Below are 14,702 nucleotides of genomic sequence, written 5' to 3'. Positions count from 1 at the left end.
CAGACAAACAGACAAACTGTCATACCCAGACAAACAGAAGGGTGGAACTTGGCTTCTGTGAAAAGCGGGGCTGGTTCTGTCTTTCTCAGAAGTTTTGTATCAGTGCTCGTTTGTTATGATGTTCTGCCAAGCGCCTCAGGGTGAGCTGCAGGTCACAGGAATGTGTGCGCTCAATGCTGCCAGCACTCTACTCTACCGGTCAACATCACAATCCCTCTACAGGTGCTCACTCTCTGTAAAACAGACACACACTCACCCATACACAATCTGTCTCACGCACACACACAGCTGTCACCACCCATGTGGGTCCTATAACACCTGTAGAGTGAGGCCTGGGAAGGCGAAAGACTAATGCATGCAGCCTGCTCCTGCTATTGGGTTATCCTTGAGATTATGACATGGGCAGGAAACTAAAAAGAGAGAAATACGGTTTTGGAAGAGAAGCTCAGGGAACTTGGAGTTAAGGTCTTTTCAGGTCAGATACTACTGGCTGGCAGAGGGGATGAGTGATTTGTCTCTCCAGAGAAGAGGGAGATGAAGAGAAAACACAAGAGCCACACATCTCATCGTTCTAGTGGGTGGGGACGATCAGTGATGCTGAGATGGAGCATGGGAGACATTGGACCATAAGCCAACAGACGCAGAGTACTCCATTAGAAACAAGGGCTCATTGTATCCTATTGGACGGCCCATGTGCGAGAATACCACTTACTAACTGCATTAGAACTACAAGAGGGCAAGCATTACATTTGATCATGAATCATATTTAGTGACAGCTAATCACTTGTTTCCACGGATGGATCTTTTTTAGTCCGAGGGCACAGTCCTTTGGATGGAGTTGTGTGTCTACAAGGATTAACACAGAACAGTTTATTTTACTCCATTAATGTATGTTTAAGGTGTGAAACAGTAGGTTTTATTGTGCACCGGTGTTGCTGCACGACAGCGTGAGGCAGGTATAGGGGAGGTGAGACCTCCACTCTTTCAATCCCGCTAGACAGGCCTGTATGTTTCTTGGAGCGTACGCACTAACCACCATCCACAATCATAACATGCTACCGCTCTCCTGGTCGACTCTTTGTTTGAACAAGTCCAATGTGGTCGGTGCCGTACGTTTGCAGTGTTGGACACAAGTGGTGCTCGAATGGCTATGTGAAACACAGAGAAATCAATGTTGGAGATCAAGACGCCGCAACCTCTCTTTGCACACACCACTGAACATTTTCCAAAGACTATAATATCCTCTTAGGGTGAATTAGAATTGCAAAGTGCAAGGTTTTTGTGAGAAATGTGAGTCATGAATCTCTCAATCAATCGTGTCTCCCAGAATCAAAGTGACCCAAGATCACCACCTGGTGGTCTCCCACCCCTGTTTCTAGTCTCTCTAGATCAGGGATGGGCAACTCCGGTACTATGGTGCTGGAGAGGTGTCACACTTTTCCCCCATCCCTAGAAAACACAGGTGATTGAACTAATTGTGTTATAAACAAAACAATCACAATTAGTTGATTATTGGAGTCGGATGTGCTGGCTGGGGCAAAAGTGACACCAATCAGATCCCCGGTGACTGGAGTTACCCATCCCTGTTCTGGACAGATGGCTTGCCTCCCACAATGTACAAATGGTCCATCTTAACACGTCTGGAAAGGAAAATTGGGATACCTAGTCAGTTGTACGACTGAATGCATTCAACTGAAATGTGTCTTCCGCATTTAACCCAACCCCTCTGATTCAGAGAGGTACGGTATGTATACAACGTAAGTTTGGCATAGAGGAAAGGAAAGTGTTGGTACATCCAGCTTTTTTAAGTCACTGCATTATACACTTCTTGCCCTATCGTAAACATCCCCTGGACACATAGTAGCTGGTAAGATGGAGTTCACAGGGGTTATTTTTAATGAGGGCATTTTTGCTAGTGGCTAGTTTGTATCAACTACCTTCACTAAAACTACAGCAAACGTTGGTTTCGATGTGTGTGTCTCGTGATTTTTTGGGGAGAGTTGTCTGTCTGAAGAGGACCCTCCCGGAACAACCAAGAGAATCTGTCATTAATCCCAGACCTGGTACTGTTGCTGCCCTAGATCTTGGATTTCAGAGACTGCTTTGTTACCTTCTTTGACATACCATGTAATTTTTGGCAAGTTAAACCAAGTGTAAACTGAGCTTGAAGCTTGCAGTATTAAAGTATCCATATTAGGTCATTCTCATGACCCTTAACCTCTTTATTGTTTTGTTTGAACAAGGAGATCCTTGGTTTGAAGTTGAACAGTAGGATAACCATGATAGAGCTATTTCTCATAGGCCAGAAAATGCTATCCTGGTTAGTAGGCCAATTTGGCTTCCAGCTTAATCTCCAGTTGTAATGTAATAACGAACGCAGAGAGGAATCAAAGAGAGATCAGACAGGTGTGAACTCTCCACCTCTCTCTCTGTAATCCCCTCCACCACTTCAGACAAGATGAGACCTTCAGCTAATTCCGCCCCAACCCACATATGCGAAGCCAGGGGCTCAAGAAAAAGAGAACAAATGCTTATAATGAGCAGTATTAGAGGAGAGAAAACAAAGGAAGAGATTAGAGGTTTTCTTTTGAGGTAAAAAAAATACTTTCCTTTAATCTCCTGGGGATTTTCTTAGGCCTACACGATGTAAAACCAGCCTGAAGTGGAAATGTGTTGATCTGGATGAGGGCAGTTGAGAGAAAAGGCTGCAAAGCATTACAATACAGACTAAATGTGACTACGATAAATCATTAGAGCACTCGGTACAGTGGGTTACACAAAATGTAAATTGGATCATTTTGGTCATTGTTTAATTTCAAGTGTCTCTGTGCAGTAATCATTGTGTTTAGCAGCATTTTTTTGTTTATGAATGCGGCAAAAAACAGTCCATGATCTGTGCTTCATCTATGTCTTCAGCGAGGACTCTGTGAACCCCAATGACCCATCCTTTTGAGTCTGGGGAGGCTAGCGTGCCAAGGTAACGATGGTCCATGACATTAGGAAACACTTAAATTCTGAAGGCAGGATGATACTGTACATCATTGGGGGATTTGTGGTTAGTATGTGAGGCAGGATAATTTTGCTTGGAACCAGTAGTGGTTATCGTATCGTCATGGCAACCCCTTTTGTGTTTAGGGGCCTCAGCAGATTTGGATCCCAGTGGTCTGTGATTTTCTGGGGGGGGGGGGGGGATTTTTGGATTCGAGCTGTGCTGGATGTAAGCTGAGAGATGCAAAATTATTAAGTGTTTGAATTTGGGTTAAGCAAGTGGATATGTGTGCACTGCTGCACTCAAGTCGAGCGGTATTGTAGATCAATCTTCGGCTCTGTGCACCATTTTCTCTCCAACCTCTCCAAGGTTGTGTTTCTCTGTGAGTAAAGTGAACCATGTTTGATTTACACTGGAATAATTGAACAGGAAGGCCTCCCACTCTAGGTGGTCGGAGGCTTTCACAGCCACTGTGTACATCATGATGTTTTACAGTCGGAGTAGATCTATGAAACAATTTGCGTTCTGGCTTTAAAATGAATACGGGTGAACTCTAGTGCAGACACATTGTCACTGATACAGAAACAAGGCATCTATTACCCCTTGAACCCACAGGTAGAGAGAGGAAGAGAGAGGAGATGGAGAGAGTTTATCATGCCAGTTGTGAAACCCTACTGACGGTGTAGTGTTATACTGTGAGGTCTGTGTGACCAGGTCCAGCTTTAGATCCACTGGGCCTCAGTACTGGCTCTGACAGTAGCCAGCTGAGGAAACATGATATTTAAATCATTCATAATTAGCTCCTTCCCTTTACTTAATAACACGTGAAGACAAATGGGTTCCAAGAATTTTCTAAATGGAAACAGTTGGTTTGGAATGGGAGGCAGTGGCACATGGGCTTATATTGTAGTACTCCCACCCTCTTTGATGTTCATGTTCCCTCTCGCTCTGTCTATTGCTCGCTTGCTCTCTCAAACGCAAATGCACAGACTTTGTATACTTTTTTGTCTCTTTCCTTGATCTCCCTCCATGCTCTCTTTCTGATCACTATTTTACACATGCTTTCTAAAGTTTTTCTCTGTAATCTCTCTTCTAAGATAAACATTCTCGGACATATTCAGCCTGTACATTTTCTACCCCCATGTGTGTGTCTCTCTCTTTCATGCCCTTTGTGATTGGACTGAAAAAAATAAAATGTATTACTTTGTACATTCTCCTCACAATACATGTATAACGTCACTGTACATATCAATACATGCACTCAACAAGGAAATATTAATGAATCTTGCATGTAAATATAAATTATGTTTTTCAGTTAACTAAATATATACACAGTATTTCACATCCATTTTTAAATGCTAAATCTAGTTTAGTCTCTAAAAAATACAATAATATTAATGCAAGTATTAGCCCAGCAGGATTGAAGAGGTGGATATTCAACTGATTGCCTTAAATGGAACTACTGTATTTTGTGCAATTTGAGCATTGATTGTTTGTGCATTTGGCCCCATGGCCACACAGAGAAATGACAGATTGCACTTTTAAAGACCCAAAATGGCTTCCCCTTTCCACCCCTCCAGAGGTATGTATCAGTTTCACTCCCTGAGTCTCTGGCTCAGTGTTGAGGCCCTCAGCCCAGTTTCTCCAGGGCACTTTGGAGTATCTTCAGGTCGTCTCTCATCTGGCCTAGGGCATGCTGGATCTTACTGGGTTGGTCCAGAACCTCCAGGCTGCAAGTGAATGGGTCGTACCGGACAGAGAAGGGCCGTTGGATGGACGACGAGTACCGCCTGCAGGTAGAACAATATGGTTTTAAAACATTGGGTCCATATTTGCGAATAAGCAACCATTTAATTTTAAACAGTTCTCTGACATCAAATGCATATCAGCCAATTCAAATCCGTGATTTATTTGCATGTAACAGAAAGCTAAATTCAAAATCAAATGTTATTTGTCACATGCGCCAAATACAACAGGTATCTTACATTGCAATGCAGGTACCTTACATTGCAATGCTTACTTACAAGCCCTTAACCAACAATGCGGTTTTAAGAAAATACCCCCCAAAAAGTAAGAGATAAGAATAACAAATAATTAAAGAGCAGCAGTAAATAACAATAGCGGGGCTATATACAGAGGGTACCGGTACAGGCACAATGTGTAGGGGCACCGGTTAGTCAAGGTAACAGGTAATATGTATATTGAGGTAATATGTACATGTAGGTAGAGTTATTAAAGTGACTATGCATAGATAATAACAGAGTAGCAGCAGTGTAGAAGGGGGGCATTGCAAATAGGCTGGGTAGCATTTCATTAGATGTTTAGGAGTCTTATGGCTTGGGGGGGGGTGGAAGCTGTTTAGAAGCCTCTTGGACCTAGACTTGGACCTGCGCTCCGGTACCGCTTGCCGTGCGGTAGCAGAGAGAACAGTCTATGACTAGGGTGGCAATTTTTAGGGCCTTCCTCTGACACCACCTGGTATAGAGGTCCTGGATGGCAGGAAGCTTGGCCCCGGTGATGTACTGGGCCGTACGCACTACCCTCTATAGTGCCTTGCGGTCGGAGGCCAAGCAGTTACCATACCAGGCAGTAATGCAACCATGCTCTCGATGGTGCAGCTGTAGAACCTTTTGAGGATCTGAGGACCCATGCCAAATCTTTTCAGTCTCCTGAGGTGGAATAGATTTTGTCATGCCCTCTTCACAACTGTCTTGGTGTGCTTGGACCATGTTAGTTTGTTGGTGATGTGGACGCCAAGGAACTTGAACCTCTCAACCTGCTCCACTACAGCCCCGTTGATGAGAATGGGGGCGTGTTCAGTCCTCCTTTTCCTGTAGTCCACAATCATCTCCTTTGTCTTGATCACATTGAGGGAGAGGTTGTTGTCCTTGCACCACACGTCAGGTCTCTGACCTCCTCCCTATAGGCTGTCTCATCGTTGTCGATGATCAGGCCTACCACTGTTGTGTCATCGGCAAACTTAATGATGGTGTTGGGAGTCGTGCCTGGCCGTGCACCCATGAGTGAACAGGGAGTACAGGAGGGGACTGAGCACGCACCCCTGTTGATGTGAGCCATGACCAACCTTTCAAAGCATTTCATGGCTACAGACGTTAGTGCTATAGGTCGGTGGTCATTTAGGCAGCTTACCTTAGTGTTCTTGGGCACAGGGACTATGGTGGTCTGCTTGAATATGTTGGTATTACAGACTCAGACAGGGAGAGGTCGAAAATGACAGGAACAGGAACATACTCCGGAACATATTCCATTCTGTGCTAGCAAAACAGTCCTGTAGTTTAGCATCTACTTCATCTGACCACTTTTTTATAGACCGAGTCACTGGTGCTTCCTGCTTAAATTTTTGCTTGTAAGCAGGTATCAGGAGGATAGAATTATGGTCAGATTTGCCAAATGGAGGGCGAGGGAGAGCTTTGTACGCGTCTCTGTATGAGGAGTAAAGGTGGTCTAGAGTTTTTTTCCCCCCTGGTTGCACATTGAACATGCTGATAGACATGAGGTAAAACTGATTCAAGTTTCCCTGCATGTATACAGCTCATTGAGTGGGGTTTTAGTGCCAGCATCAGTCTGTGGTGGTATTTAGACAGCTACGAAAAATACAGAAACTCTCTAGGTAGATAGTTTGGTCTACAGCTTATCATGAGATACTCTACCTCAGGCGAGCAAAACCTCGAGACTTCCTTTGATACCGTGCACTAGCTGTTGTTTACAAATATGCACAGGCCCCCGCCCTGTGTCTTACCAGAGGCTGCTGTTCTATGTTGCCGATAGAGTGTATAATCCGCCAGCTTTATGTTATTAATGTCGTCGTTCAGCCACAACTCGGTGAAACATAAGATATTGCAGTTTTAAATGTCCTGTTGGTAGGATATATGTGCTTTCAGTTCGTCACATTTTATTTTCCAGCGATTAAATGTTAGCTAACAGTACTGATGGCAAAGGCAGATTAGCCACTCGTCGCCTGATCCTCACAAGGCACCCCTTTAAGTGAAATCTCAGTTTCTTTCTCCAGCGAATGACGGGGAAACTGGGCCTGTTTGGGTGTTTGGAGTATATCCTTCCCGTCCGACTCATTAAAGACAAATTATTCATCCAATTCGAGGTGAGTAATCGCTGTTCTGATGTCCAGAAGCTATTTACGGTCATAAGAGACGGTAGCAGCAACATTATGTACAAAATACGTTACAAACAATGCAATAATTATTTTTTACAAAATAGCACAGTTGGTTCAGAGCCAATAAAACAGCAGCCATCCCCTCCGGCACCATCACAATTGTTGCTGGTCCCATCAGATTTATTCTTCATCAGCCTATCAAAGATCTTAGACTTATATCCACCAACCAATGGCATAAAATAGGTCAATCCTGGCCACTAGAGGGATATTTTAAACCTACAGGAAGAGAGGCCCAACTCGCAGAAAATCTGTCTCCTTCCAGTGGGTGACGTTGTTTCATTCACCCAGGCAAGGAGTTTTTGTATGGAAGTCAATGAACGTCGAATTTGGTCAACAAAACAATTAATAGCTTATTTGCTACAAGAGGTTTATTTGATCGAATGGAAGTTTCGTAATGCTTAATTAAGTTGTTATGAGTGTACTGATATAAGCAGGACACGTGACATCCCAATAACTTTGAGGAAAAAACACTTAATGTTGGAGTTGTCTCGAGATAGCTATACATATTCATGGCATGAAGCTGGTAGCGTAGCATTTTTTTTTTTTGGTAGCATAGCATCTCTCTCCATTGAATACAGGCGGTTGACGTCAACAACTCTCATCGAATATTCAAAAAATATTACAATTATGAGATGTATACACAAAAAGGATAGGAGGGAGCAAGACAGCCTGCCGTGCCGTTTTCTAGACAACTACCACCATTGTTAGGGCAGAGGGCCATGTATCTTGTCATTATATCCACAATCTTTGCTGTTCTGTTGGTCTGTATAGTTGTGAGCCAATATTGCATTGACGCATCCTCGACTACGCTACTAGCTAGTACTAACAATAGACATGTTCATGTTTTTGCATTTATGACAAAATCCCACGTTTCTGTTTCACACACATCCATGTGCTTTTATGGAAGAATGATGAGGTCCTTACAACGTGTACGTTTATCGTACATCGTAAAACCCAAAAAACGGAGAGTCTTATGGATTTGTCAAATAGCATGTAAAAAAAAATAGCAATAAAAAATGTTTCTGAGTAATCCATTTATATTCAAGTGCCATCCTTAGCGCTCAACAGCCACACTTGAAATTGGCACACACTATCATTATTGCCTCAAGGTGGCACACTGCTAAAACGGTTGGCTTGAAATCAGTAGCTCACCGTGGGTTCGAGTCACTCTCCTGGCAAGCTTTTTTGTTGAGGAAAACACTGTTCACTGCAGGTCCTTGATGCTCAATTCAAAACGCATTTGACCAAGTGGATGATTATAATAATGCATAGCCTACAAAACGTTGTAGGCCTGGTTGTAAGTGTAGCCTACCTACATAAGAATATACTCATGACAGCCAAGTGTGATAAACTTATTTTAAAATGACTGCAATACTGCCATCTGTAGGATGATAATGATACTAACTACAATCCTACTGTACACTGTAATGTTCATCCTCCTCGAGTCAAATAACGCATATGTGACAAAGTAGATGATTGTAAATATGCATATAACAAATTGTAGGCCTACATTTGTGTTCATGTCCATGTAATATAGTCCATGTAATATAGCCTATGCCATATACTTATTAGGCCATAGCAGTGCGTTTGTCTGCAAGGCTGAAGAAATAGTTATCTCCTTATTCAATTATTTAATCATCTTCCCTTTCAAGCTGTTGGCGTCCCTTTTCAGCACCCTAAAACAGTATATATACATTTCAAAGGGGAGGAAACTCGTGAAATTCGAACCCTTGCCGCAATCTACGACAATTTCGTGGACTTGGCACTTAACACAAGAGAGCAATTTGACCAGTCAGTCAAATACATGTGACGGTTGCTTTGATGATCGGAGCATCCTGTTGGACTGGGGTGTGTTAAGGATGCTTCCATGAACAAGAGTTGGAACACGTCCAATCACGATGACAATTGTAATTGGCTGATGCATAATTTGTGCCAGGATATAATCAGTGCCACCTGGTGAGGTTAGCATAGGGCTAACGTGTGCCATGTTATCGGATGGGACCAGCTACAATTTAGTGTTCTGTCACGTGCAAGTAAATCGACAAGTTTAATTGGTTGATATGGATTTTGTGCCAGAGAACCTGTTTAAAAAAAACTAAAATCGATGTCCGTGCCCCCGCGGAAATCTAATTATCATAATAAAAAAATCATCATACGAATCTGTCAGTTTAAACAATAGATATCTGTTTTTTGCATTGGATGAGGCATCCATTGCATCCGCCTATGTAACACCGCATTTGCGGTCAAATGTGACAGCGTGGTGTTTGTCAGATTCATTTATTTTATTTAACCTTTATTTATACCGTTTTCTAACATCTCTTTTCCTAGCGAGACCTGGTCCAATAGCATATGATGAGATGATGACATTCTGAAAATCGTCTTCTAAGGGGTTAATAAATTGTTGTTTTTTGATACTTCAAGGGGTCTCCAGATTCAAAATCAAATAGCAAAATTATCCTTGGTATGACCTTAAAACAATTCCATATAGCTTAGTAGTACCCCCTCCCCTGGCTTTGACAGGGCTTAAAACTCTTATGGGTTAAATTTAAATGTTCGCAAGTATGGACTCAGAGTGTCTCCTCAGGTCATCTCATCTCTCTCATGAGGTCACCCGTCCAGCATCACTACTCTGGATGGTTCTGACTTAGAATATGTGGACGACTACAAATACCTAGGTGTCATGTTACACTGTAAACTCTCCTTCCAGACTCACATTAAGCATCTCCAATCCAAAATGTAATATTGAATCGGCTTCCTATTTCGTAAAAAATCATCCTTCACTCATGCTGCCAAGTAAAACTGACTATCCTACCGATCCTTGACTTTGGCGATGTAATTTACAAAATTGCCTCCAACACTCTACTCAGCAAATTGGATGCAGTCTATCACAGTGCCATCTGTTTTGTCACCAAAGCCCCATATACTACCCACTACTGCGACCTGTATGCTCTCTCGTTGGCTGGCCCTCACTTCATATCCGTCGCCAAACCCACTGGTTCCAGGTCATCTATAAGTCGTTGCTAGGTAAAGCCCCACCTTATCTCAGCTCACTGGTCACCATAGCAGCACCCACCCACAGCACGCGTTCCCGCAGGTATATTTCACTGGTCACCCCAAAGCCAATTCCTCCTTCAGCTGCCTTTCCTTCCAATTCACTGCTGCCAATGACTGGAACGAACTGAAAAAATCACTGAAGCTGGACACTCATATCTCCCTCACTAGCTTTAAGCACCAACTGTCAGAGCAGCGCACAGATCGCTGCACCTGTATATAGCCAATCTGTAAATAGCCCATCCAACTACCTCATCACCATATTGTTATTTATTGTATTTATTTTGCTCCTTTGCACCCAAGTACCTCTACTTGCACACTCATCTTCTGCATATTTATCACCCCAGTGTTTAATTTGCCATACTGTAATAATTTAGCCACTATGGCCTATTTATTACCTCACCCCCCTTATCCTACCTCATTTGCACACTCTGTATATAGACTTTCTCCATTGTATTATTGACTGTATGTTTGTTTATTCCATGTGTAACTCTGTTGTTTGTGTCGCACTGCTTTGCTTTATCTTGGCCAGGTCGCAGTTGTAAATGAGAACTTGTTCTCAACTAGCCTACCTGGTTAACTAAAGGTGAAATAAATGTGTTCACTAACACACCTGACTCCAATAATCAACTAACCATGATCTTCAATTTAGAATGGAATTAGGTTACTCAGCTGTTTGTGCTAGGGATGGGGTAAAAGTGTGACACCACTCTGGCCCCCAAGGACTGGAGTTGCCCATGTCCATCCATACTCTGCTCATTCAGATTACATTAATATATTACAAAACGTAATATGCTAATTACGAGTAACTCCTAAACAGCTGCCTTCAGTCTGATTTGCTTCTGTGTCCTCAGATCCTCTGAGGTTCCCACTGGCTCCTCTCCAAAACCCCTGCAGCCCCACGTCCAGGAGCAACAAGATCAACTCAAATCCAAGGTATACGCCACATGTTACACATTTCCTGTGACTTACTGAAGTGCTCACATATAGACATTCACCACTTGTATGCATTGATGTACCTCATCTTAATCTTGGCATCCTCAAAGCTTTCTGAGACAAAGTAGACAGGTTGGAAAGTCTGGTCCTGGTAAGGCTGGATTGCTGTCTCCTCTGGGTTGAATGGCTTGTACTCAGGTTCGTTAGAGAGAGCATACTGAAAGATGGAAGTAAGAGATAAGTGATTAGCTATCATTTTAGACTCCTTCAGAAATGATTAGTGGCATGTTATATGAAAACAGAGATAATAAATTAGGAATTAGTCCCCTCTATCAGTACAATTCTACAGAGTACCAATGTAAAATACTACTCACAATGAGTTCTCCATATGAGGACAGGAGCCCGGCACCATATGCCTTCACAGTTCCATTCTGCTTACACAGTCCAAACTCCACCGTGAACCAGTACAACTGTCGGAGGGACGGCAACAAGTGATGAGGAAATGATAAGGCTCCGTTTCACCCCTGACAACACATTCATCAAATGGTCAGATTGGTCAGAATTTTATATTTTCCACTAGATGGCAGCAAAGGTCCGTAATTTGCAGTCCAACACCCAACCTCAGTGCAGTATCTAATGTTTTACATCTGATTGGTAACTGCTTATTTTGAAATGAAAGCTCAAAGGTCAGCTCTTACAGTTGAGAGTCTCTCAATATCCTCGTCTGATGCTCCCAGTGAGGCTAGGCCAATTTCCTGCAAATGACAAACATTTGTGATCGTTGCGCACTGATAAGACAATTTATGTGTTATTATAATGGATGTATTATTACGCCGAAGCATCATATGAACCATATTACAAGTCTAAATGTTTTTACCTGGGAAAACTGGGCAAATTCTTTGTCTGCAAGCATAGGAATATGGCCGAGTAACTCATGACAGCAATCTCTGAGAGAAGGAAGCGAAAGAGCAGTGACTACATGACACACATGAATATGTCCATTGATTAGACTGATTATCATGATACACATGAATCATACATATGTTATTATTTATGATCAGTTAGTAAACTGAATATTATGACACACATTATTTCGAGTGATTCTACTATGTCAATGACACCATTTGACGTACGGCTCCGGGGAGTGCATGGGTGCGGAGGCGTGGCGGATGTACTGGGTACACTGGAACACTCTGAAGGCCAGGCTAGCTAGGAAGTCTCTGGCGGAGAGTAGCCCTGCCACCGGACGCAGCTGGAAGCCTGTCTTCTCTGGACAAACAAGAACACAGCGCAAGGCACCACTGTCAGAGACATATTCACCGCATGGATGCTGATGTTCATACATGGTGAACAGTGACTGCCTGTAGTGTTTCTGCAGTACGAGAACAATCCCTAATGGTGTTATTACTGTTGTAAGCAATCTACAATAAAATATCGAGGCATAATCAATCTAATAAGGTGCCCACTGCGCACAGTCATCGACCAGAATTAGTCATTCAATGGAAAGTCATGGGCATGCTGGATTTGCCTCTGTCCATGTTTATTCTATTCCTTGAAGCTGGGCATAGTGCTGCTATTGCTCTGTCCCTCAGGCAGAGATAGGCTGCTGGGCCTCACCTCTGAGGAAGGCAGAGACCTCCCGGAGCTGGGGGATACTGTCCTCTCCATAGCCACACTCTCTCTCCAGCTGCTGCAGCCCACCCAGGAACTGTCTGCATGCCAGGTCAGGGTAGATGGTCCTCAGGGTCCGGTACACCTCTTTCCTGTTAAATGACAGCAGCAGCAGAGTCATTAGAACACTGTCATTCCAACTCCACAGGTATACTGACTGTAGACTATTATCATTATGAAAGAAGTCTATTAGGATGGTATGATGTCCATCTCCAGTATACTATACATCAGCTGTTATTCTCACCATGTGGCCACCTCCTCTGGTGTGTACTCCACTCTGGGTAATGGTTCCCCCCTGTGGAACAGAGATGGATGCATCAATCATTCCTTTACGAATGCATTTCTACAATGGCATGCCTTTGTTCCAATGATGCAGTGCTGGCACCTAAGATCGACTGACTACATGGGAATATCTTTTTTGAAAGGTGAGAATGATGAGATCAATTTACTGTCTGTAATTTGCTGCAAGTTCAGCGATGAAGCACCTTCTTTTTCTGTATTCTGGATCACTGAATCCCTGAAAAAGGAATCATACCAATTAGTTAACCATTACATTTTTAGTTTGTTATCCTTTTTGATAGTTGGGTATTATTTCTAACAATCCAATGAATTATACAAGTATTGTATCAATGCCATATAAATGGAAGCCTAGCAATATTGCTAAGGTAAACACTAACTGGGTGATCCTGGTCCATATCTGGGTCATATTTCGTTATCAACAGGTTGCATTTATCCAGATCTCTGATCTTTCTGGGGAACCAGGGAACTAAATAAAACAAGGAAACAGGAAAATATGTCAGAGCATAATTATTTCACACAATTTAAATGATTAGATAATAAAAACGTTACTATTATTAGAAAAGTGTGATTTATTATTTCATTCAAATGGTATTATAACCTTTTTCCTCTGGGATGGTGCGTACGTCGTCGGCGACTCTCTTGAGTGAGTTGATGAAGATGTCTGTGTCCGAGATGTGCACTTCACACCTCATAAAGAACTCCAGATCATCACAGCCACTGTTCTTAGACTTCCTCCCTGGTCGGCTCTCAATATGCAGAAGCTTAGCTTCAAACGTCTGAATCCATGGTAAAGACATACATATCATATATAAGAAAACACATGTATATTTTATCACGTTGATTCGATGCCGTAGACCTGATTTTATTGAAGCTCTCCATCTGCAACTCATATCTAATGGTGAACATGTTTTCCTTACCTCAAAGACTTTGCCAGTTTTAAAGAACCCTGCATTCTTCTCATGGCTGAGTGCGAAAAGAATGTTCAGTGTCACTGTTCCTTCCTTTTCCTCAAACACAAAGTTTTCACCGCCCCGCGATGGGCCAGGGGAAGATGAACCGCTGGCGCGCTCTTTCCGGGCATCTTCGATCAGACTTCGCTTTCTGCCGACGAACGGAATGTTTTGCGCCACACTCTCTGTCTTCATTGAACTTATGTCAATTTTTATCGTTGACTGTCTTAAAAATAATATTGCAGAGTTGCTATGATTTGTTTGATCGAATAGTCTATATAGGCCTATTACCGGATACTGAGACTCTCCGAGGCAGTGTCTGAAGCTGTGCTATCAGCAGAGAGACAGGTTTATATCCCAGTGCCACACAATTATTTATGGAAATGAGTTACGCAAATGCACACGTCTCACTTTTAGGTGTTATGCGTCATAACAGCCAATCAGTCACCTTTTAATGGAATAAAACACAGTTTATGAAAGCACGTATAGGCCTAATATATTGAGAGAGAAAAACGTTTTGTAGCCTACAAAATAAGATTATGAATATTGAGTTTTACTTACATTTATTCTAGGCTATATATTTTTCTTTCTATTGATTTGTAACAGGTGCAAC

At 42.6% G+C, this 14,702-nt stretch overlaps 1 protein-coding gene across 1 annotated transcript; it reads right to left on the bottom strand.

The window, feature by feature from the left end:
- Positions 1 to 4,232: 4,232 nt before the first annotated feature.
- Positions 4,233 to 14,698, bottom strand: LOC139378549 (tyrosine 3-monooxygenase-like). The gene is made up of 12 exons (XM_071120822.1): positions 14,057 to 14,698; positions 13,738 to 13,915; positions 13,517 to 13,605; positions 13,289 to 13,356; positions 13,084 to 13,134; positions 12,786 to 12,931; positions 12,302 to 12,437; positions 12,046 to 12,115; positions 11,867 to 11,923; positions 11,543 to 11,638; positions 11,252 to 11,385; positions 4,233 to 4,779 (listed from the first exon to the last, which is right to left on the bottom strand). The coding sequence occupies exons 1-12, from the start codon at positions 14,282 to 14,284 to the stop codon at positions 4,620 to 4,622; spliced, it is 1,413 nt and encodes a 470-aa protein (XP_070976923.1). The 5' UTR covers positions 14,285 to 14,698; the 3' UTR covers positions 4,233 to 4,619.
- Between the last annotated feature and the right edge of the window lie 4 nt (positions 14,699 to 14,702).

Source organism: Oncorhynchus clarkii, chromosome 21 (genome assembly GCF_045791955.1).
Source record: "Oncorhynchus clarkii lewisi isolate Uvic-CL-2024 chromosome 21, UVic_Ocla_1.0, whole genome shotgun sequence".
NCBI lineage: Eukaryota > Metazoa > Chordata > Actinopteri > Salmoniformes > Salmonidae > Oncorhynchus > Oncorhynchus clarkii.
This window is presented reverse-complemented; position numbering and strand designations above follow the sequence as displayed.